The following is a 26,234-nucleotide window of genomic DNA, read 5'->3' on the forward strand; positions in this document are numbered from 1 at the left end:
AAATTATTATTTTTTTTTACAATTTAAATATATATATATAAAAATGAATATGTAATATGATTTTAAAAATATTTACAACTTAAAGATATAGATTAAAAGTATTGAATATAATAAACTATATAACATTTTAGAAAATAATTAATTAAAATGTATTTACAACTTCAAAATAAATATAGATTCAATTTGTTGAATATAATAATAATATAATATATAATAATATACAAAGCAATTAATACCTAAAAAAAGACCAGATTAAATGTAATTTAGAAAATGCAATTTTAGAAAATAATTATTTAAAATTTATTCACAACTTAAAATTAGATTAAATGTATTGAATGCAATACAAAAAATATAAAATATATTATAAAATATATTCTCAACTTTAAAAAGAAAGATTAAAAGTACTGAATGCAATCAAAAATGTAAAATATGTAATAGTTTTAGAAATTACAATTACAAATTAAAAATAGATTAAACTTGTTGAATTTAATAAAAATATAATACAGTAAAGTAATTTTTTACATTTTATTAAAAATCTAAAAATATAGATTAAATGTATATAATAAAAAATGAAAAATTAAATGTATTGAATACGATAAAAAAAAATAATGTTTAAAAATATAATTAATTACAATATATATACAATTTATAGATTAAGTTTTGTGTAAAAATATAGATTGATTGTAGTGATTATAATAAAATACATATGTAATAAAATATAAAATATTATAGTATGTACTATATTTAGGTACTATGTGTCTCTTGCACTTCCATGCACAAAATAATTGCTAAAATAGTTGCTAAAATAATTCAAATGGTTGGAACCGTAAGACGTTTCAGTTGTCTGTGTAGTCAATAAAGACAGATTAAAAGCTCAGTAATCTTTTCCATGGTGCTGAAAAATGAGGTGAATCGAGTTTAAGCAAACACAGTCTGGTCCGGTCTGCCTGCAGCGTTATCCCAGCACCCTAAACCCCGTCCCGTGACCTCGTGACCCCGTGACCCTCAGTCTCTCCAGCAACCAGCGGGAAAAGACGTCCAGAAACAGCAAACACAGTTCAGTTCGGGACGACCGTGCGATCCCAGCAACGGCAGAGCAGAGCTGAGAAATGCAGACGTCTGTGGATGTAAAGTGCTGACCTTCATCCATCACCTCCATCTCTGCACACTATAGAGAAATATTACACGGAGAGCCTCTAATCTCCTCTACTGTGAGCACAGAGATGATGATGATGATGATGATGACGACCAGCACAGAAGGCCATTACAAACTTTTCAAGACTTAAGCACAGAAAGAAAGTACTTAAAGGAACATTATGGTCTGTTCGGTTACAACTTGCCAAAGAAGGTCAAATGAAACAGATTTTCTGGCCACCGTTGCCTCTTTGGCTTCAGACTACATCCTGAACAGTTCACTCCATTCCTCAAGCAGTAGGTGAGCTTTTGTATCTTGACAAGTGTGAGGGTGAATCGCTGCTTTGAAGCCTGGAACCCCAGAACTGAACCCGGCTGAAGCTTGAGCTCTGTCTGCCTGCCTGCCTATAAATAATATATGATTTTTTTTTTTTTTTTTTTTTTTTTTTTAACTGGAATCTTGTTTTTAATCTTTTAAATTGTATTTATTTTATTTTACTTCATTTTTTTATTTTCATTTATTTAATTTATTTTTTTATTTCATTCATTTGTTGTCTTGTTTTTAGATCTATCTGTATCTTTTTTATCTTTTTCCATTTAATTAATGTTTTCTCATTTTTATTTTATTTTATGCGGGTAAATTAACAAAGCAGGTTGCCTACATAAATGCATAATAAAATTTTTTTTTCCTTTTGCTTTTAATTTTTTCCTCTTTTTTCTTATTTTTATTTTATTTGACTTATTTTTTATTTCATTTGCATTTGTGTATAATATCTATCATCTTGTTTGTAGGTCTACCTATAAATAATAAATATAGTAAACAATTTTCTTTTTTTTTTTGTCTTTCGGTTTATTTATCTCTCTTATTCATTTTATTTTATTTTGTTTTATTTATTTTCCTGCAGAAAATGTTGTCTCTATCTTTCTTTTTTATTTTGTATTTATTTTTATTTTTTTATTTTACTTAGTTAATTTTGTGCGTATTTAAAGTCGCTTGCATAAAGATTTGAGCAAACAACCTTTTTTGAATTGTAAATAATAAATAATAAATTTATTTAAATTTAAAGTTTTTTACCTTTTCCTTTCAATTTTTTCCTCCTTTTTCTTATTTGTATTTTTATTTTATTTGACTTATTTTTTATTCATTTGACTTATTTGTTATTTAAAATAATATTTTTCTCCTTTTCCTTTGAATTTTTTCCTCTTTTTTTCTTGACTTATTTTTTTTTTATTTCATTTGTGTATATCTATCATCTTGTTTATAGGTCTACTTATCAATAATGAATAATAAATATAGTGAATACATTTTTAAAAAAAAATTCTCTTATTTATTTTATTGTATTGTATTTTATTTTATGTTATTTTATACAGGCAAATTTATGAAGCAGGTTGCCTACATAAATGCAAAGTCTGCTTTTTTCTTTATTTTATTTAATTTTATTTTACTCTCTTTTTTTCATTTTCATTTGTGTATAAAATCTATCGTCTTGTTTTTCGGTCTGCCTGTCAATAAATAGTAATTTTTGAATCCTTTTTTTTTCTTCTCTTATTCATTATTTTATTTTATTTTACTGCAGAAAATCTCTATCTTTCTGTTTTCATTTTGTATTTATTTTTTTCAATTTTAATTAGTTAATTCTGTGCATATTTAAAGTGGCTTGCATAAAGATTTGAGCAAACAACCCTCTTTGAATTGACCCACAAGCCAGAGCATTGCAAAACTTTTCATAAGATATATATTTTGACATTTTTTTATTTATTTGCCAATTTATTTTGGCTCGTTAAAGCCTCTGCTGATGCAATATCAATATCTGTAGTTGCTCTCTTCTGACAAAACAGCCCTAAAATGTGCACATGTGCCAGGAGAAACGGACAGACGAACAGACTCCTAAAAAAAGACCTAATTATACGACAGCACATATAAGGTTAGCATATATAAACAAAAACTAATTAATAAAATAAAACAGAATAACATTTAATCAGGCTTAGAGAAAGTAAATATTAACGAGCCTGCCGTGTTTGTTTGTTTGTTTGTTTGTTTGTGCCGGCGTACGAAAGCACCCTGAAGTTTGCAGACGTCTTGGTAAACGCTTGATGCAAATTGTGTGTAACTTGTCAGAGGCTAACAGCGCTGAATATTTTATGAAGGGTCGCCAAAAATCCTTGCGAGAGCAATAAGACAGAATAATTCAGTGGTTTGACTGCAGTGACATGAGATGAGACGACTTTTGACTACTTTTGAGTTGGAGGACTTTCAGCTTTATATAGAGGGTCCAAAAGTTTTTAGCATTTAATACATCATTTTCCACTACTATATCAATTATTTATCAGATCCCCATTTAAATTTAATCTATGAGAAGCAACTTTCAATTAAATGGAATCTTATTCTAATTTAAATGTAACATATCATTTAAATGTAACACGTCCGACTTCATTGGTTTGTTGTTAGTGTGTTACGGTCGTTAAAGAAACACAAAAAGAGCAAAGCTAATTTAACAGAGCAGTTTGTTTGCTCATCATGACCGCGGCTCTGCGCCAGACACGATCGATTAGAGTAAGTGTGGTATTTATCTACAATAGCGTTATTTTCTCCATCCTTGAGGAGAGATGGCAGATTCGCTTTATCTTATGATGAGCCAGAAACCCGGAATAACCTTTAAAGATGCTCAGGTTTCTGTGATATTCAGGTTTTTATGACTTTTTCAGTGTAAGTCTGAGAGTTTTTGTCAGTTGTTTTATAGTCCAGCAGACTAAAATCTTAAATCTTTACATTTGAGGGATTATTGTGTCTGTACAATGTAATTTTTTTTATTATTATTTTAGTAAACTAAGCATAATTTACTTTGTTTATCTGACAACATTAAAATGAGAAGTAAAACTAAAAAAAAAAAAAAAGTTTTACTTTTTTTTTAAAAGTACATACGTAAAATAAAATAAAATAAAATAAAATAAAATAAAATAAAAATCATATTATAAATTATATATTATAAATTCAAAAAGTAGTTGAGATTTTTTATGTCTGTACACTGTAATTTTTGTATTATTATTTTACTAAACTTAGCATAATTCACTTTATGTAGTTGATTTGTCTAATGTATTTAAATTGACAACATTAAAAAAGGTATCTTTACTTTTGGGAAGTAAAAAAAACATGCATTGTATTGCATAAAATAAAATAAAATTTAAAAAAATGAAATGAAATAAATTATAAAATTAGTTTAGATTTTTTTGGCTTTATACATGGGGTTAATTTGTGTCTGTACACTGTAATTAAAATAAAATAAAATAAAATTATTTGAAATATACTTGAGGTTTATTTGTGTCTGTACCCTGTAATTTTTTAAATTACTATTTTAGTAAAGTAAGCATAATTTACTTTGTTTATCTAGTTGATTTGTCTGATGTATTTAAATTGGCAACATTAAAAAGGTATCTTTACTTTTGGGAAGTAAAACTCAAAAAATACACTTATATATAAATTATAAATGATATTATAAATTATATAATATAAGTTATAAAATCAATTGAGTTTTTTTTTTTTGTTTTATACTTTAAAATGGAGTACGTTTTACAAGAAAATACTACAATATCTTAGTTTTTCTGCTTCAGAATTTCACATTTAATTCAATGTGTTTCTTTGTAATTGTAAAATTTACTAGCAATTTCAGACTGAATTTTTTATATCATTTTCACAGTGTAATAGTAAAGCACCACTAATAACATCAATAAATAAATAAATAAATCCACTGTCAAAACATATTTTCCCTAGATTATAGAAGTATGTTTTACAATAAAATATTATTTCACTTTGTTGAAAAGTAAGCTCTAGTACTCTGTAAAAAAAACCTGTTTTTCGAAGTTGTAAATAAAGATAATTGGAATACGTTTTAATAATGTGTAATACGTTTTAATTGGAATGCATTAAAAAAATGCTACTTCAGTCTTTCTCCTTTGAAATTTCATGTTACTTGTTACTTGAAATTTCTTTGTAAATAATTAATACATTTCTGGCTGAAACCAGAAATGGTTTCAGTGTAAAAGTAATGCATTACTAATAACTGCAATAAATATCCACAAAATGAGGCAGATATTAACTTGTCATATTTTTAAGAGAGCAAAACAGCTTTCTATACAGTTTTAAAGATCCTTCAATGTTTAGACAAGCACATATGCTTTAGTAAAAACGTCATTTCTATCCAGAAGAGACGTAAACAGACACGATAAGAGGCCGGTTGACAGGTGGTAGTGATTTCACTTATCTCTGCGTATCTGAAGAGCTCGACTTCCCGACAGGCTCGGAGAGCACATCACGCACGCAACAAGTGGCTCTGCGGCGTAAAACACAAACGGCCATCAGTATGGTAGCTGTTAGGAGACGCTTTTTGTGATAAATATGATGTGACTCGAGCGCAGCGGAAATACCATCAGGGGTCCAGAAACCGACACAGAACAAATGAGTTTTAGAGGGAAGGATGGAGGCACTGCAGTTTACTTGTCTGCAACAGAAACACTCGTCAGCTTTAGTCAATGGATTGTGGAGAATCAACACAATGCCTCATTACTGTGAGCGAATGCATTGAGAGCCGAATGGAAACAAAACATATCAAAAACAGGTCAGATTCTCCAAGTAAAAGCCAAGGGATGTGAATCTGAAAAAACGTTTTTGTGGACATGAATCTGACAAACATAAATCTGAAAACATTTTCTAGATGTGAATCTGACAAGCTTTTTATAGACATGAATCTGAAAAATATGATAGAAATGTGAATCTGAAAAAAAGTATGGACGTGTAAGAAAATCATTTTATGGATGTGAATCTGAAAAATATTTTATAGTCATGAATCTAACAAAAAAATTTTTTTTAGACGTGAATCTGACATTTTATGGATGTGAATTTAAAAAAAATTAAGATGTGAATCTGACAAACGTGAATCTAAAAAACATTTTATGTGACATGAATCTGAAAAATATTTTGATGAATGTGAATCTGAAAAATTATTTTATGGCTGTGAATCTGACAAATGTGAATCTCAAAAAACATTTTATGTAACATGAGTCTGAAAAAATATTTTATGGATGTGAATCTGAAAAATATTTTATAGATGCAAATCTGACAAAAGTGAGTCTAAAAAAACATTTTATGTACATGAATCTGAAAAATACATTATAGATGTGAATTTGCAAAAATATGTAATAGCTGTGAATCTGACAAATATGAATTTAAAAAAACATTATATGTAACATGAATCTGAAAAACTATTCTATTGATGTGAATCTGAAAAAAAAATATTTTATAGATGTGAATCTGCAAAAATATTTTATGGCTGTGAATCTGACAAATATGAATCTAAAAAAACATTTTATGTACATGAATCTGAAAAATATTTTAATGAATGTGAATCTGAAAAAAATATTTAATGGCTGTGAATCTGAAAAAAAAACATGTTATGGATGTGAATCTGAAAAATATTTCATGGATGTGAATCTGAAAAAAACATTTTATGTAACATGAATCTGAAAAAAAATATTTTATGGCTGTGAATCTGACAAACATGAATCTAAAAAAACATTTTATGTAACATGAATCTGAAAAAAATATTTAATAGCTGTGAATCTGAAAAAACGTATGTTATGGATGTGAATCTGAAAAATATTTTATGGATGTGAATCTGAAAAATATTTTATGATGTGAATCTGAAAAATATTTTATGATGTGAATCTGAAAATAAAAACATTTTATGTAACATGAATCTGAAAAACTATTTTATAGATGTGAATCTGAAAAATATTTTATGCATGTGAATCTGAATAAAATATTTTATGGATGTGAATAAAAAAACATTTAATGTAACATGAATCTGAAATAAATATTTATGGATGTGAATAAAAAAACATTTAATGTATATGAATCTGAAAAAACATTTTATGGATGTGAATCTGAAAAATATCTTATTGATGTGAATTTAAAAAATGTTTTATAGACATAAATCTGAAAAATATTTTATGAATTTGAATTTAAAAAATATGGACGTGAGTCTGAACAAACATTTTATGTGCATAAATATGAAAAAATATTTCAGCTAGTTGTCAAGGCATCATTTCACATTTTAATTTAGTTTAATTTGATTAATAAATAACAAACCAAAGCTGAAAAAATTTAAACAAGACAAAAAAAGACTAATCATACTACTACTAATAATCAAACTTTACAAAAATACAGCAAAAACACGGGAATATTATTGAATTGTGCCTTATTGCATGTTTTGATAAAAATCTAATCAGTAATTTGTGCAGTAAGTACCAATTAACATGCTTTTCACAAGAAATGGTGTACTTTGAAACAATTTTCACCCATAAATTGCTAGTAAATTTCATTAATAAAGAAAAATCAAGCAATATAATGAATTACATGTGAAATTTTGAAGCAGAAAGGCTGAAACAGTATTTGTTCGGATCATTACCCATAAGAGCAGTCGCAATAGTGATGCTTGCCTCTCCAAACATCTAGTTATTTTGGATAAGAACTTTTGCATGACATTAGAATCAACTTTTATGTGAAAGGGCATGGTGATAAGCGGACGTGCGTTGAAATCGAAGCGGATGCAGCAGCGTCTCTCTGGGCTCGGTTTCGCCTTGACTGTGTCGCACACATAATTAGTCACGTCTCAGCAGGCGTACGGTGGGAAGTCGGGATCCGCCGCTGTCACCCAGCTTGAAGTGTATTCCTGAGCGAGGTTCTGCAAACCCACCGGCCCGTCAAAACCGCTCAAGATTGTCATCAAACTTCCACATGTTCTGCTGCTCTTCTTTCCCACAGTTATTAAATGGGAGACGGCTTCTCATAATGAATATTGATGAGGCTTTCTTACGACTGAAGCCTGTCTGAGATGAGCTGCGTCCTGTAATGGCATTGCTATAGCTCTTTAGTCTGCTACTAAACCCAAATTTACTTCTGATATTCGCTGTTACTAATGCACCTGAACATACAGTCACTCACGAGCTTATTATGAGTTTATAAGGAAGCATCACTAGAACTATTGACTGTACAGATTTGAATAAATTCTGTCCTTAAATACTCAAATGTGGTGCATAACTTGTATATAACTTGTGCATAACATGTTATATTTTGTGTCACATGTAATAATAATCAAATTTAACAAAAATACAACACATGCCAAAAAGAAACATTTTATTAACAGTACAAAGAGCATTGATTTTTGTCTTAATGCATGTTTTATTTGAATTGAATTTTGAACAATTAGACTATTTTTATTATATGTATATTATTTTTTTATTTATTATATATTATATTTTTATTAATTATATATATATAATTAGATATGGCAAGTAACACATGAATTAAATATGAAATTTGACACAATTACATTTTCACACATTTACAAAAACATTTAGTTATTTGTATTAAAATAAATTTAATTTAAATAAAAGTTATTTATTTATTTCAGCTTACTTGCAAGGCAGCATTTCTCATTTTAATTTGGTCTAACTTGATGTACTATAATAACTAAAATTAAAACTAAAATAAAAAAAACCAAACAAACAAAAAAAAAAAAAAAAAAAAAAAAAAAACGGTGGACATATTTGCTAAAATTTACAAAATTAGTAAAACTTTAAAGTCAAAAGGAAAAATATAAAAACTAACATAAAAATGTTAAAAACTGATATAAATATAATATAAATAAATATAACAAAATATAAACATAATATAAAATATAATAAAAAATTATATAAAAAATTAAAAAACACTAAATATGTATAAAATAATATAGCATCTCCATGATACTTAAATAACACACTGCTGGTCATATTTATTGATCCGAACAAACCCCTAGGCTTGTGGATGTAAGGTGTGTTATTTTCTTTTCTTTTCTTTTCTTTTCTTTTCTTTTCTTTTCTTTTTTTCTTTTCTTTTCTTTTCTTTTCTTTTCTTTTCTTTTATTTTATTTTATTTTATTTTATTATTTTATTTTATTTTATTCAGCTTTATTTTATTTCTCATTTTAATTTATCTTGTCTAGCATGATGTACTATAATAACTAGAATAAAAATATAATAATAATAAAAAAAAAACTATATGGATATATTTTCTTAAAATAAAAAAAACAAAATAGCTAAAACATAAAACTAAAATAAAAATAGAAAAAATAATAGAAATATAATATAAAAAAAATAATAAAATATAAAAATAATATAAATGTTGTATAAAAAAAATCTGAAAAAAAAAAACAACAATATATTTATAAAACCATAATAGTATCTCAATGATACAAAATTCACAGTAAAAAAGTAAAACAATAAAAAAAGTAACTAGATAACCACTGAGAACTTCTTGGCAACTTTTGCACACCACAACATATTTTTTTTTCTTCTAAATTTCATATGCAACCCCTGAAATAGTTAGCAGTGGTTACCAAAAGGATTAAATGTTGATTATTTAATTTGTAAAATAATCTAAGAAAGCTCTGCACCAGACACTGGTCTTGTAGACACCAGCACTAATCTGTTTTAAGCCCCTTTGGTCAGACTGGATTACTAATTGGGTGGATTTATAGCTGGTTTACAGACGAGGACAGTGCTAGAAGGTCGTTCAGCGTCTGGACACATGAGTTTAAGTATAAAGACTCGATTATGAGTTCACATCAGGGTCAGACACTCGGGTGAGACGACAACTAACCGCTCATCATTTCTCACTCATACTATCTGAAGACTGACCTGAAGAAAACTCTCTGAATGGTAAGAACATCTATATTCCTACAGTTTTGTGTAACACAGTCAGCACTGCATGACTTCAGCACTTTATTCAAAGCTGTGAATGTGTGAGTATGTGACATTTAAAATGCGGTTAGGGAAAAAAAACATCTATTGTAATGCCATGTGTTTTTATGTGTAAATATTTTGTAAATACTACTAAACGTGATAGATAAATAAAGTTTTTTAAAAATGTACCCCACAGATTTAAGACAGAATAAAGCTAAAAATCCATATTAAAATGTTAAACGTATGACAATATTTCCCAATAATAATGACATTTTTGAAAGAGAATATTATTCAGTGGATCATGTTTTTAGGTAAATGTTTTTCTTCAAGTTTTGATCAATTTTGATGAAATCCATCCATTGTACTGTTATTTCTGTAATCATTAACCATTTATATAGTGATTGTTATGATTTTAATGAAACCAAATATTTATAAGTACAAATTCTCAAAATGTATTATTTTCACACAACTTTACCTCATTAATGGATATTTTTTTTGTATTTTTTATATTTTAATACTTGTCTATTTAATGTATTTTTAATTGTCAACATTTTATTTTATTATTTTATTTTATTTTATCTTATTTTATCTTATTTTTTATACTGAAAGACATTATTTATTAAGAAACCAAAGATATGGGTTTTGAATTTGATGTTAGACTTTATTTTGTCAGCTATTTAAAAAAAAAAAAAAGTTATTGCATTTTGCATTTTAAAATAGTCTAAAGTGATGTACTACAGTAACTAAAAATTAAAATTAATTAAAACTTTATGGACATATTTATCAAAAAAAAAAAAAAAAAAAAAAAAAAAAAACCCTGAACAAGAAGTAAAGTAAAAAATGTATTTAAATATATTTGTACTTATATATATATTATTACTAAAACATTAAAAATAATTATAATTATATAAGTATATATAATTATATATAAATATAATTATAAAAAATATTTAAAACCCCTGAAGGTTTGTAGATGTGAGGTGGGCTGTTATTTTTATAAAAATTATATATATATATATATATATATATATATATAATTACTAAAAAAACATTAAAAATGAAATTATAAAAAATATTTTAAAACCCCTTAAGGTTTGTAGATGTGAGGTGGGCTGTTATTTTTATGAAAAAAAAAACATAATATATATATATGTATATCTCAAAAAACAGTAAAAATGAAATTATAAAAAATATTTAAAACCCCTTAAGGTTTGTAGATGTGAGGTGGGCTGTTATTTTTATAAAAAAAAATTTATATTTATATATATATATATATATATATAATTACTAAAAAAACATTAAAAATGAAATTATAAAAAATATTTAAAACCCCTTAAGGTTTGTAGATGTGAGGTGGGCTGTTATTTTTATGAAAAAAACAAAAAAACATATATATATATATATATATATATATTTATATATATATATATATATATATTTTTTTTTTTTTAATTTATATTTTTAGGATTGCAAAATTCCCTCTCAGAAAGTTTTCAGTGTTTTATAATAATAAAAACATTTAAGAAGAAACAGCAATAAACACCGAGTGAACTTTTGCGATGTTTATGAACAGCAAACTCAGCGTTTATTATATTCTAGGAACACAAAACACAAATAAACCTGGCGAACATAAATAAAAACGTAATTTAAATACTAACTAAATAAATCGCGTGTGCTCGTCACGTCATTGGTCCGCGCGAAGCCCGCCCCCCAGAGGCGCGTTTGCTTCTCCCGCCTGCGCCCTGGACACCGTTGCTAAGGAATCCCGAGTACGCGCGAGTGGGTCGGAGGCGCGCAGCTCGAGCGCTGCTCTCAGTGCTCAGACATGGCGGCGGACCTGAACCCGGAGTGGCTGTCTTGCCTGCCTTCCTCATGGAGTTACGGCGTGACCCGGGACGGACGGGTGTTCTTTATCAAGTAAATATCAGCGGGATGGAAAGTTGGGGCTCGGTTCGACTCGAATGCCTCGCGTCGCTTGTTTTTTCACCTTCTCTTCCCCCCCTTTTTTCTTCTCACCCAACAGTGAAGAAGCGAAGAGCACAACCTGGCTGCATCCAGTCACGGGAGAAGCCGTCATTACAGGGCACAGAAAAACTCCAGGTGAGAGGCTTTTAACGGTTTTTCCGTTGGGGAAAAATCACCGCATGAAATGCAATCAATGCAGCTGCAGACCCGCAGCTGTGGCAGAACGCGACGCGAGCAGTGTCAGTGCGTTCGCGTTCCGTTCGCGTTGCGTTGCATGCATGCAGCACACCTGCACGCGTTCATTTAACAACTCGCTCATTTCCACAGGGCTGCACGGTCATTTCTGGCTTTTGATTGACAGCTGTCATTAGTATGTCACTCCTTGGCTCATTTGACAGCTCGCAGGAGATGCTTTGTGCTCCTCAAAGCACTCATTTTAAAACTTCCTCAAGCCTTGAATGCCTAAAATCCAGTTATGAAGGCATTAGAGTGATCCACGTTTACAGGTTGATCTGCAGCAGTTCTTGCGGGCATTGAACAGCACTGCAGATCACGGGCACGATGAGAGATGTGCTGCCCGCTGCAGCCAGTCACTCTTGAAAGATGCTTTTTGCATGCAAAACTCATTGTCCTCCTGTCTCCTTTTCAGATTTACCCACCGGATGGGAAGAAGGATATACGTTCGAAGGAGCCCGCTGCTTTATCAAGTGAGTTGGAGGTTCAGCTCTTGGCGGAAGGAGGATATTTGGCTCTCGCCTGCTTGTTTGACAGCAGCAGTGGCGGCGGTGATTTCAGATCGCCGCCCCCTCACACACACACACACACACACACACACACACTGAAGCCATAGCGTTTCCAGAAATGCTTCCGCTCGCACACATAAAGCACACACAAGTCGTTAGAGCTCTTTCCCTCCCCCGTTTACGAAAAAAAGTAATTACCGTGAGGGTGACGGAGGGCTTGACAGGCCCGTGTGATTCAAAGCTCTGTTGGCTGAACAGGCTCAACTTGTTGGTTGAATCATGTTAACCCTTGTTTTTACAGCTCTAGTCTAGTTTAAGGCAAATCTGTTGCACCCTTCATGTGGTTTTCATTCGCTGGAGGTTTGTTCAATGGGGTGTGGAGAAGAGATGTTTGATATTTTTAGACTGAAAAAGGCTTTATAAATTGGCTTTTTCAGGCTATTTTAAGTTGTGAATGTATTAAAAATGAGCCATATTGGATGTTTTTTGGACATTATTTTCATCAGTGGTTAGCGTATTATCACATTAATACCTTCGGCTTGTACCAATTGCAACATTTTTAGTGTTTTATATGAGATGAGTTATTTTTGATTGATTTTAGGGTTCTTCTTTGGTCTTTTTGAGTTTATTTACATCTATGTATTATCACTTATCGGATTAAAACTTTCAGCCTGTGGTTAATTGAGTAAATAGATTAATACCAACTTGTTACCCCTTGTCTGTACAGCTCTAGTCTAGTTTAAGACAAATCTATCGCGCCCTTTATGTGGTTTTTATTCGCTTAGCTGGGCTTGGTTTGTTCGATTGCGTGTGGAGAAGAGCTGATCGATATTTTCAGACTGTAACAGGCTTTTTACACTGGTGAATGTGGCTCTTTCAGGCTATTTTAAAAAAAAAACTGAGCCACTTTGAATTTTTTTGGGGGGGCATTTTGAGAGTATTTACATTGTTAGTTTGCATATTTTCAGATTAATACCTTCCACTTGTGCTGGTTACAGCATTTTTAGTTAATTTTGGTTGATCTTCTTTGGCCATTTTGACATTTTTTGCATCAATAATTTGTATTTGACCAGATTAATACCTTAACTTGTGGTTCGACTAAATAGTGTGTGAAATAAGTGTTAATTTTGGTTGATTATGGGCATCTTATTCAGCCAGTTTGAGAGTAAGTAGTGTGTTTATTTCAACAGTGAAACTTCATTTGCAGACATATGATCCTGGCCCACAAAACCAGGCCTAAGTAGCACGGATATATTTGTGGCAATAGTCAAAAATACTTTGTATGGGTCAAAATAATCGATTTTTCTTTTGTGTCAAAAATCATTAGGATATTAAGTAAAGATCATGTTCCATAAAGATATTTTGTAAATATATCAAAGCTTGCATGCATTGCTAAGAGCTTAAAGGCGATTTTCCCAATTTTTTTTGCAAGCTCAGTTTCCAGATTTTAAAATAGTTGTTTCTCAGCCAAGTATTGTCTGTACGAACTATACGTCTATGGAAATCTTATTTATTCAGCTTTTAGATGATGCATAAATCTCAGTTTGGTTTTGTGGTCCAGGATCACATATTATTACACATTTTAATATGCAAACATGCATTAATATGCATTGGCATCGGTCGTTCTATATTGGTTGCCAGCGTTGATTTTAATGTTTAACGTGACGACAACTTGACCTTCTTCATCATTTGTGCCTTAACATGACCAAACAATAGTGTCTTGCATTATCAGTAGCAGTGTCATGCAAATCGTTTTGCTTTGTGATGAATTGTTGAAAAATGTAGTATCATGAATGGCCACAAAGCCTTGTTTTTTTTGTGACTAACGTCAGTCTTTTAGCAAACAAATGCTCATATTTTTAACTTATGGGTGATATTTGGACCGCTATATTTAAAGAAATTAAGTTAGTTCTGCTTTAAATTAGTAGTTTAATTGCCTCCCATGTTCTCTTTGTGTAAAATTTGTGTGCATGGTGTGTGCTTTGTGGTATTTGCTCCAAACCCATTCCAGAGCTGAACTCTGAGGCTGATTTAACATGGATTTGAGCTAGAACTCATGAGATACGTCTCATCACATCAGGATTGACATCTCAAGCCCTTCTGGACGTCTGAGGGCATGCGAATGCTGCATCACTGTCTGCAATCTCAGACTGCAACGCTGGACAGATTCAACAACTGTTTTTTTGCTCGAATGCATCTCTTTATCATCATCTCTGTGGATTATAGTTTACAAACAGACTCTCTGGACTCGTTTACCGCTGCGCTGATGATACCTGGAGGCCTAGAGCTGTTTAAAATGAGACTGTTTTCCTTTGGATGTTCGTATTGATCTAAGACGTTCTGCGATACGAGAAACTCGGAAGGACAAGAGCGTAGTGACCAATGGGGAACCCGCTCATGTTACCGCAGAGGCAGATGGCGGCCGGCCAGAGATTAAGAGTGATATGGGGGTCATTCATTATACTGGCACAAAGTCGCTCAGGGAGTTGAAAAGGAGTGACGCTCGGGAGCAGCAAGTGGCTTGTGGTATTTGATCCATTGGCTCAAGTCTGTCAGAATTCCTTAAAAAGCACTGCAGCGTGTGAGGATGCTTTTTCTGTGTCACCCAGGAATAGCACGGCTAGCCAGAGGACGCTCAGATGCAGGCTTTGCTGCGGCCCGCCGTGCAGAGCATTCGCAACACTTTCTAGTCCCAAAAGAGAACAACAGTGAGCTCCCACTTTTTTCCAGTCTGTTTTTTTTCACAAGGACTTCAAAGAATTTTTAATAAATGGTTCTTTAGTAAAACCAACCTAGGCTGCATTTCCCAGAAGCATTGATCATCAATAGTAATCTTAATGTATTAGAATCTATTGGCTCTACAGATCCACTATAAAATAATTAACTGTATATAAGTATAAAATGCTATATATTTGTATATTTAGGATTGTGAATTTCTTGGGGGTTAAAACTGCCCTTATACATTTAAATTTAAATACATTTAAATATTGCAATATTTTGCATATATATTTTTAAAATAAATCATATATATATATTCTTTTATTTTTACAGTTTTATAAAAACAATTTATATATATATAAAATTAGATGTAACTTAAATTTTATCTATCTATATATAATTAAAAATTAATGTTTGTTTTAAATAATATTCGGAAAATTCAGATATTTTAAAAAAATGCACATAAATGAGGAAATATTTATTTATATATAAACAAATAAATAAATATTAATTATAAACACAATAAATAAATTATTATATTTATATAATTTGCAGCAACATTATTTATTATTATTTTTTTATTTTTTTTTGGCATGGGCAATTTTTTGTTTTTGTAAAAACGAAAACAACTCTGATAGGTTGATCTCTTTTTTTGGATTAATATTAGATGTTATTCTGCACCTGGAATTTGGTCTTCTTTTTTTTTAAAATGTCGAAATCACATCGATTTGTGGCTTCTACGGATCACTAAATACCAGTTTCTCTATGGACACAACGAATGGGGTATTTAGTTCTGGAGCTCTACAGCACTCTCCGATGCTCTTTTGAAAAGGAAGATGCCGAATAATTGAGATGGTGAAGCAGATGACCTGCGGTCTACATCTGGAGCGGCGTGTGAAGCAGAGGTTGCGCTGGGCGTCGCAGCGATTGAAAGGCCGCTGTTGTTGTGTGGCTAGTAGAAGACGGCTTCTCTCTTTTTCTTCTTTTGCTTAGCAGCTGTTGCAGCATCTTGGGAATGCAGCAAAATAAACAGCTCATGAAGACACTCATGTTGGTCATTAGTTTCCGCCTACTGCCTAACAGGCCGCAGATTGGGCAGCACGACAAGAGGCGGAGGATGAGCTCCCTCCCCGCGTCTCGCTCATGCCTTGTGTTGCAAATTAAAGGGGGAATGCGGTGAAATAACACGCACTCCAAAGAGCAGCAGAGGTTACTCTCAACGAGAGTGCATCTGACTGGATGGAATAACCTTTTATGTGATGTTATTTAAGTGTACTTGTTTTAGAGATGCAATCTGACTGTTTTTTCTGGGGCATTTCTGGCTGGAGTGGGAAATAAATGGAGCGATGTGGCGACGTGTGGAGAGAGGAAAGTTGCAAAGGTCACTTATTCAACTGTGGCGTGCTCTTTCCAAATGTGCTTTTTCATGTTTGTGTGTTTGTGTGTGTGCATGTTAGATGGGTCATAACAACACTGGCTTAAGCAGTGACGTGAGTTTGAGGCGATACTGTTTGTTTAGCAGACGGAAGTGACTTATTCTGTTTAGTGACCCTATAGGGATTGGAATTACTTGACCTTTAACTATTTAACATAAGTTTAGAATGTTCAAGCTCATTTTTTAAACTGCAACATTTTTAGAATGTACAACATTCCATTTCCGTGGCGATGCATCAAGCTTGCCACGTGATACTTTGTTGTCACACTTTGGTTCCGAAAGTAAAAATACCATTGATTTTCTACATAGGGGAATTGATTTTAACAATAATTTAGAAAATGTCAAAGACAGACATGCTGTAAGCTACGAGGTTGTTAATTAATGGTATATGCCATTAACCTGCTTTCAACTTATTTTTAAATACAGTAATTGTGACACTGGGCCACAAAACCAGTCATAAGTGTCCATTTTTTGAAATTGAGATTTATATTAGTCTGAAATAAATGCTTAATAAATATGCTTTCCATTGATGTATGGTTTGTTAGAATAGAACGATATTCGCGATACAACTGTTTGAAAATCTGGAATCTGAGTGTGCAAAAAAAAAATCAAAATATTGAGAAAATCGCCTTTAAAGTTGTCCAAATGAAGTTCTTAGCAATGCATATTACTAATCAAAAAGTTTTGATATGTTTACAGTAGGAAATTTATGCAAAATTTATACAAGACACAAAATGGCTTCATATAACATGATCTTTATTTAATATCCTAATGATTTTTGGCATAAAAGAAAAATTTTTAATTTTGACCCGTACAGTATATTTTTGGCTGTTGCTGCAAATTTACCCATGCCACTTAAGAGTGGTTTTGTGGTCCAGGGTCACAGCTGTGTTTGACAATAGGATTCCTAGGGAAAAACTACATTACCCATAATTCTGCAAAAGAATCTCCACCAATTAGAGAATAATAAAAAAAAAAAAGATTGTGCTAAAAGAATGGCTCACTCCCATTAAGCACAGTGAATGGCATAATCGAGTCCATCTGCTACCTAAGTATTTATCTCTACATGCATATTTAGAAGTGAATGTAAAAATATTGCTTGATATTTATTTTCCCAACATCTTTATATTTCTCCATTTGTTATTTTTTAGAATTTTATTTGCATCTCTATCGTTAAATCCATTAATTTGTATTTTTGTTTCATTTGAATTTTTTTAAAATATTTAAATTCATATTCAGATATTTGAATTTTTGCTTCAGATCAAAGTTTTGTAATTTTGTATGTCACCTCGAAGCTGGTTGGATTAGTTTGTGGTTTGATTATTATTCTTATTTATATACTTATATGATTTGAATCACTTGACCTTTTAACCTTTTAACATAAGTTTAGAATGTTCAAGATTATTTTTTAAACTGCAAAATCCTAAACCAGTCTAATTATTCAAGGCTTCTGTAAGATTTACTAGTTAAATAGCCATTTAGCAACCTGACTGCAACTGTTACAAACTCTAATTTTTTGTAGATGTGATTGAAAAGTGAACAAAAGGAAGGCATGGACAGTGTCCAATCAAAACACCACACAGTCCGCTGCAGGTGTTTCCACCTCGGCAGGTTGCTGTTGAATGAAATGCCTCTAATGGTCCTCACACGTTTATCCGTGTGTGTGTGTGTGTGTGTGTGTGTGTCACTCGCCATCGCTGTGTGAGCATTTCCTTGTTTCCAGAGCAGCGGTAACGTGAGATGCTGTGGTTTTAGGACAGTTAAGTGGGTCGATGGATGGGTGGAGTGGGTCCACAGTGATGAGAAGCTTCCTAATGCTTCCTATGACTGTTGAATCATGTGGGGCCCGCTTTCCCCCTTTCTCGTTCTCTCGCTTTCGTTCACTCGTTCGGAGAGCCACGGGGCGAGTAGAAATGGTGTGAAAGGGTAAATGACGCTTGGCCCTCTGATTGTTTTGACACACGAGCCAGGCGCTGACAGCTCAGCGCTCAAGTGATTCCAGTGCAGAATAATAGAATTTGGCTTCGACTGCATGTAAACCTTTTTTTCGACTGTTTTAATTGGATAAAGAAACTCCTTTTGGACTGAAATTGTTCTGGTGCTTGTCTCAGAATCAGCTTGAGTTGTGAATTGAGAGATAATGTCACCGTTTCTACATAAGTTGACCTGGCTCTTCATTGCAGTCTTTGAGTTTTAGTTTTAGCAATCATGTTTTAATTTCCCAATTTGATTTAATGCAGTCCAAACTGGCTTTGTTTCAACGTTGGAGTTTATTTAAAAGTTGCACTTAAAATAAATAAATCAGGTGAAGTTGTTTTGCATCTTATTCATCTGAATGGCGCCAAGTTGTGCTTTTCCAGTCTCGACGGCCTTGTGGATTATAACCGGAGCGGTCTGTTTAATTTCGTGTTATCTGTCTTGTGATGTTTTGTTAACTTTTTTTCTTGGTTTGCAACCAGTTTACAAAATTGCCTATTGCAGAGCCAAAAATGTATTTTATTCTTTTGAAAGTTGTGATGCTTTGAAATGAAAGTTCTTGGCTGAAACCTGAGAATTATGTTTTCTCTCAGCCCTTGTTTGGAAGCAACCAGTTCTGTTAATGTTATATATATATTTTTTTAGTGATTACACTTTATGCATTTACTGTGTCTCATCTGCAGTGAGATATAGATCAAATTGAACAAGATATAGTTTGACAAATATGATAAAACATGCATAATTCCATATGCACACATAACACTGAAATTACGCAGTATTTTCAGCCAGGTGTTATGGTCTCTTTCCTCATTTTAGCTGGAAATTTTCTCACCTAACCAGTTGGTTTAAGACATTAGTCACTAAGGAGCTAATCTTTCTGGCCCAGACACTAATGATGCACCAAAATCTTGGCTGAAATTAAAATGATTAAATGTATAATTAGTGTTTGTTTGGAAAAAAAAAAAGTGTCAGTTCTGCTAATAGCATAATTTTTTTGTAGATTTTTCTAACTTCTTTCAATTATTATGTCTCTGAAATGAGATATTGACATGATGTTGACACTTTTAACAAGCTGTCATAGGATAATTATGCTAATATGTTAAAAATGGGATAATTTCACATGCATTTAGCTTTTTCCTCCAGGTGAAAGTTTGTGTTATGCAATATTTTCAACAAAATGTTATGGACACAGTTTTTTTTTTTTTTTTTTTTAATTGCTGTGCAATGAAATGAAACATCTTGGCTGAAACTAAAATGATTAAATTTATGATTAATGTTCCCCAAAACCCAGTCAGTTCTGCTAATGGCATAACATATATATATATATATATATATATATATATATATATATATATATATATATATATATATATATATATATATATATATATATATTATATATATACAAATATATATATATATATAATTAAATAAATTATAAATTTAATCATTTTAGTTTCAACCAAGATGTTTCGTTTTGTTGCACAGCAATTAAAAATGTAAAATTGTGGCCATAACATTTTGTTGAAAATACTGCATTGCATAGTGAAATTATTCAATTTTTAACATATTAGCATAATTATCATATGGCACCTTGTTAAAAGCGTCAACCTCATGTCAATATCTCATATCAGAGACATAATAATTGAAGGAAGTTAGGAAAATCTACTAATATATATAGTAGATTTTCCTAACTTCCTTCAATTATTATGTCTCTGATATGAGATATTGACATGAGGTTGACGCTTTTAACAAGGTGCCATATGATAATTATGCTAATATGTTAAAAATTGAATAATTTCACTATGCAATGCAGTATTTTCAACAAAATGTTATGGCCACAATTTTACATTTTTAATTGCTGTGCAACAAAACGAAACATCTTGGTTGAAACTAAAATGATTAAATTTATAATTAGTATTTGTTCGGAAAAAAACAGTCAAGTCTAATGCCTTTTTTTTTTGCTAGATTTTTCCAACTTCTTTCAATTATTATTACTGAAATGACATGTTGACATGATGTTTGCACTTTTAACAAGCTTTCGTTTGATAATTATGTTTCTCTAAAGTTTGTGTTATGCAGTATTTTCATCAAAATGCTAAATGCAATTTATTTGTTTACTTGCTGTGCAACAACATGAAACATCTTGGCTGAAACTCAAAGATTAGCTTTATTTTACCTTTGTTTGAAATATGTATTGCACTTAACTTTCTCCAATTAGTGTGACTTTAAAATGACATATTGACATTTTTTGAACAAGCTTAAATGTGGTAAACATGATCATATAATAAAACCTGAATCACTTCACATGCATGCTATTTTCTCTATGCTAAAATTTCTGTTTTATTCTTTTTTTTTTGCTTTTAACCAAAATTTTGATGCATCCTTCTTTTAAACGCAAGGAACACAAGCTTTATGTTTGAGCACCAGAACCATCCATCAGGTAACCAGAGAACTAGTTGTTTCCTTAAAGACCTTACGAGAACCCAATGTCCAATTCATGTTTATCAGAAACCCCTTGGGTTGTAGCATTTAGCTCGGTGACAGCACTAGCCCAGATGCCAGTAGGATGGGTTACTCAGCTGTTAGACACTTAATATCGGCTTCGGATGATTTGTATGAGTGGGCTGCTAAATGAATGGGTAGATGGCAGCTTGGGAGATGATGGAGTGCTCATTAATTCATAGTCAGCGGCCGGACGCTCTCCGCAGCCTCGGATTTTGCTGACGCAGAGCCATGATTCATATCTCAGATGGGGTCAGGATAGACGTTTAAATGGATGGATCAGCGCTCCTCTGACTTGGGCGCCCAAGCGTGGCTTTCTGGGTCAGCCCACCGGCTATGCAGCGCAACCGGGCCACACGTTCTCTGAGATTTTAACAAGACGCCAGCGGCGATCGTTCGCTCACAGTACTCATTAGACAACAAAAACGCGGCTCGGGTCTCGCGCTCAGACTGTGCATTGTGCCTGGCTTTCTTTGTTGACCGTGATCGTGCAGGTGATGCAGACGTTTTCCCAGCGTTTACTCGCCGCATGCGGCCCCGTCCTGCAGCACAACCTGTTTTATCTCGCTCTCCTGCTTGGCGCGTCCTGCGGTGTGATTCAATAGCACCGGCCGCCCATCCTTCTCCTGACGGACACGACGATAGATTCGCTTATTCGCCGTTTTGACAACACTATCATTAGTCTAGGCTATTCACGACTGCATGGGTGTTTTTTTTTTCCTTGAGGCAAGATGCTACAGGCAAAAACATTGGGTAATTTTGAGATTTTTAGGCCAAATAACATCTAAAGAAAACATCTAGAATACACGTTTAAGAGTTTTTCAGTGAATATCTATTTGTATCTGTAGATTTCAATTACTGTATGTATCTTTAAAGGATGTTTTCTTTGAATGAGCTTTCATCTCCACTTCAGTAGTGCTTAGATACAGCAAACTTAGCAGTTTTATTCCTTATTTCTATATTCTGAAGGTTTTTACTGAGGGGTTTGTTGATATGTTATTCGCTTGATATCTATTTAACATTTTATTCCTAAATATATAGTGAATTTTTTTTTTTTTTTTTTTTTTTTTTGATGCAGTGATAAGATCCAGAATCCCTTGTGTAAAAACCCTTGACTCTAATATGTCAGCGAAATTAAACAAAATTTGAAACCTGGCTTTATCCAGTGGTTAGATTTATTTCTGGAAGTGTATGAAAATTAGTGCATTTTTAAGTAGAATTTTAAAAGGTTAAATGGTTCTGAAAAAAAAATCGCAGTTGTACTGTTGAACGGCAAGCGAAAATCTAGTGGAAAGTTTGGTACTGCATCCAAACAAAAGCTTACTGACTTTTTAATATCAACCTCAAATTTGAAGCACAAATTTTTAGATGTTTGGCTTGAATATTTTGATGGTATTTGAAAGTATTTTTTATGCATTTCTCATAATATTAATTTTTTTTTTTTTTTTTTTTTTGTGATATCAACCTCAAATTTGGAAAACAACTTATTAGTTTTTTTTTTTAGCTTTGACAGTATTTTGACAGCATTTTTTTCATGCACTTTTCATAATAGTACACTTTTTAAACTTTTTTGTGATATTAACCTCAAATTTGGAAAACAACTTTTTACATTTTTGGCTTTGATAGTATTTTGTCATGCATTCCTCATAATAATAAACTTTTTTTTTGTGATCTCAACCTCAAATTTAAAAAAAACAGCTTTTTAGTATTTTTTCAGTATTTTGATAGTAGTTTTAATGCATTTCTCATAATATTCAACTTTTTAACCTTTTTTTGTGATATCAACCTCAAATTTGGACAACAGTTTTTTAGATTTTTCATGCATTATTATTTTCCATGCATTTCTCATAATGATGCACTTTATAAACTTTTTTTTGTGATATCAACCTCAAATTTGGCAAACAACTTTTTAGACTTTTGATTTTAGACTTTTAGACTTCGTATTTTTCACAAAAAAAGAAAGATTTAAAAAACACATAAATAAAATGAAAGTAAACACTGTAATCAGCAGTGCACTCAGTAATCTGGGAAGTTTGTGTGCATTGGGAATCATATTTTTTTCGAAAAACTTATTGGCCAATACCGATATTTGAAAAAATGCCAAATATCGGCCGATATATTGACTTTGGCAGTAAATTGATCGACCACTAGTCTGTGCTTCCAAGCTTTGTCATTGTTTAAGTTGGCAGTTTTGTTTTCGGGTCTATGCTTAAAAAGTTAATAAATGCATCATAACTATTCCATAAATAAAAAGGTTTTGACCACCACGTAAGCAGCACCAGAGAGTTCATGTACTGTGATTTATCTGGGTAAGTGTGGTGATGTATTAGTTATTATATGTTACACTATTCACCTGTAGTGTCTTGCGTAATACAGCGTTTCTGGCACTTGCTGCCACTCCTCAGTCCTACATGTTCATGTCATTCCTGATGTCATTGGACTCTACACTCCCAGACCGTGACCGCATTAAGCAAATACACATCAAACGGCTGCTTCTTTTATACCGACGTATGAATGAAGGGTTTTGTGTGTTAGTTTAGTGCCCTGCCACGAAATACAAAGGTTGTGTTTATTTTAACTCTCATTTTGCCATTGGTTGTTTTGGAAGATTGTCCTGCACTTCTGATGTAGATCTTTATTTGCATTATTGTTTTGGTTGCACAAAAAGGTGAACAATAGAATTGTAGGATATAATTGAAGAAAATTAGAGACGGTAGTTGGACTAGTCAATTATTGAGGTCGACTGCCGAGTTCGACGTTTTCAGTGGTGGGTACGTTGAAAGGGAGACTCAATTCTCAAACAGTTGAGACATGCTGATTCTTTGAGTGTTTCTGTAGCATGCTAATAGGCATTTAAAGCAGCGCCGCTACGACCGCTTGTGTGCGAATTCACCGTCTTCAACAATGCTTTTGAAAACAATCACTGTCGTGCTGCAGATCGCCCGCTGCGATCAATATCCCAGTGATTATGCAGAATCCACAGGTTTATTAGAGAGGTGTTGTGGGGAAATTAAAGGCCAGTATTTTCCTGGAGCCTGGTGCCGTTTCTTCACGGCGTGTGACTCGCTTCCAGCGAGTTTGCAGAAAGAAAGGTTTAATAAACTGCTGGATGTTGGGAACTACTTATTTTGTAAGTCCAAGCATAAGCATAAGTACATACATTAGCACTTTGATAGTTTTGTGCAATAAAAGGTTTTTTTTTTTTAAACCTGTTTATTTATTTTTATTAAATATCGAATTTATAGGGCTGGTAGAAGTGACAGCTTAATTATATATGGCTTCCCAGTGTTCTTCCCAGCTTCTTTTTTGTGGTAGACATATTTTGATGTTAATAAATATTTTGTCACATCATATTCACTCATTTAGTCATATTCACTGATGTTAGCCAGTGTAAACAGATTCTAATAAATAAATAAATATTTTTTCTTATTTTTATTGTTTTCGTCTTTTTTTTTTTTTCATTTATTGTATTCTTTATTCACTTTTTATCTCTTTTTCGATTAATTTTTTAAAATGTTTTAACATTTTATATTTTTCCTTTATTTTTTTTTTTTTTTTTTTCATTTATTGTATTTTTTATCATTTATTATTTTCCTTTTTTTTAATTCTTAGTTTTGTCTTATTTTAGCTAATGTTAGCCAGTTTGAACAGATTAAAATGGCATCTAATTTTAGTACATAAATAAATAAATAAAATAAAAAATAAATAAAATAATAATAATAATAATAATAATATTTTTCTTATTTTAGCCATATTCAATAATGTTAGCCAGTTAAAATGGCATCTTATTTTAGTAAAAAAAGTAATGAATAATAATAATAATAATAATAATAATAATAAAATAAAATAAATAAACTAAATTGTAATAAAAATAATAAAAAATAATATAAGAAAAAGGTGTAAATAAAATTAAACCAAATATATAAAAAAAAAAAAAACATTTAAGAAAATTTACGAAAATATTGGTAGCACTCTATGTATAATGCATTATAAAGGTGTTTATAAATTAGGACATAATGCATTATATTTTTTTCATAAGTAATTTTAATATATAACTATATAATTATATATAGATATATAATTATATTTTATTAAAATTATTTCATTATTGTTATGATTATGTCTTCATTATTGTTTATAAATCATTTATCATACATTATATTTAAAGGCTTTAAGTAAAATGTTAGGAAATATGCATACGTAATTTTTTCATATTTATATTTTATTGTTTAAAGTCAGACATTATAATTATGATTAAATTATTCTGGAAACAAATATTGAAAAATATTATCTTGAGGTGTTAATTTATTGTTAATGAAATCAAGAAGCATGCTGTTAACACATTTTTGTCAGTAATTTGATTGACAAAATTAAAACTAGGACTTCCCTTACACAGACTTGCATATAAATGACCCACTGACAAATAAAAGTAAGCGTTTTGCAGATATAAACAAGCAGGCTGATAGTCATAGTCAAATAATATTTGATTCATCTCTATAAATGCGGAAATGCATCCCTAAATGTTTCTCCCTGGCAGTATCGTAATGTCTTTCAGTAACATCCTGTAGGATGTTCTGCCGTATAATTGGCTGTTTCTGACCGTGCTCCGTTCGTCTGTTTTGTGTGTTAGCGGCTGTAATCTGAGCAGAGGATCTCAGATGATGGAGGGCTGCAGCGTTTGGGTTTTGGGAGTCCCAGTACTTTTTACTAGTCTCTTCACATCTTCTCTCTTCAGCAAGCCGGCCTGTCATGACATTCCCATTTTGTTGTCTTTGCGCTGTGATAAGAGCTCACTCGCAGATGCTGCCGGTTGAGATGTGCTGTCTGATGCCTGTTATCACATCCGTGAAGAAAAGGCACAGGAGAAAATGGAACAGCTACGGTGATGCCGAACAAATTCAAGGTGCTTTTGATTGGTGTGCATCAATGTGAAGTCTAGAGTTAAAAGTATAGCATGTTTAGTAGGTGTTGCGTTTCTC

At 31.6% G+C, this 26,234-nt stretch overlaps 1 protein-coding gene across 25 annotated transcripts in view; it reads left to right on the top strand.

Annotated features, from left to right (window-relative positions):
• Positions 1–11,677: 11,677 nt before the first annotated feature.
• The window catches only part of plekha5 (pleckstrin homology domain containing, family A member 5), a 177,256-nt gene continuing 162,699 nt past the window's right edge, over positions 11,678–26,234 (top strand). For all 25 annotated transcript variants that reach the window (XM_051107215.1, XM_051107216.1, XM_051107219.1 and 22 more), the window contains exons 1-3: positions 11,678–11,829; positions 11,936–12,012; positions 12,527–12,584. In XM_051107215.1, coding sequence (XP_050963172.1) covers positions 11,738–11,829; positions 11,936–12,012; positions 12,527–12,584 — 227 coding nt within the window. In that variant the 5' untranslated portion in view covers positions 11,678–11,737. The remainder of the gene's footprint in view (positions 11,830–11,935; positions 12,013–12,526; positions 12,585–26,234) is intronic.

This window comes from Labeo rohita, chromosome 4, assembly GCF_022985175.1.
Source record: "Labeo rohita strain BAU-BD-2019 chromosome 4, IGBB_LRoh.1.0, whole genome shotgun sequence".
NCBI classification, from domain to species: domain Eukaryota; kingdom Metazoa; phylum Chordata; class Actinopteri; order Cypriniformes; family Cyprinidae; genus Labeo; species Labeo rohita.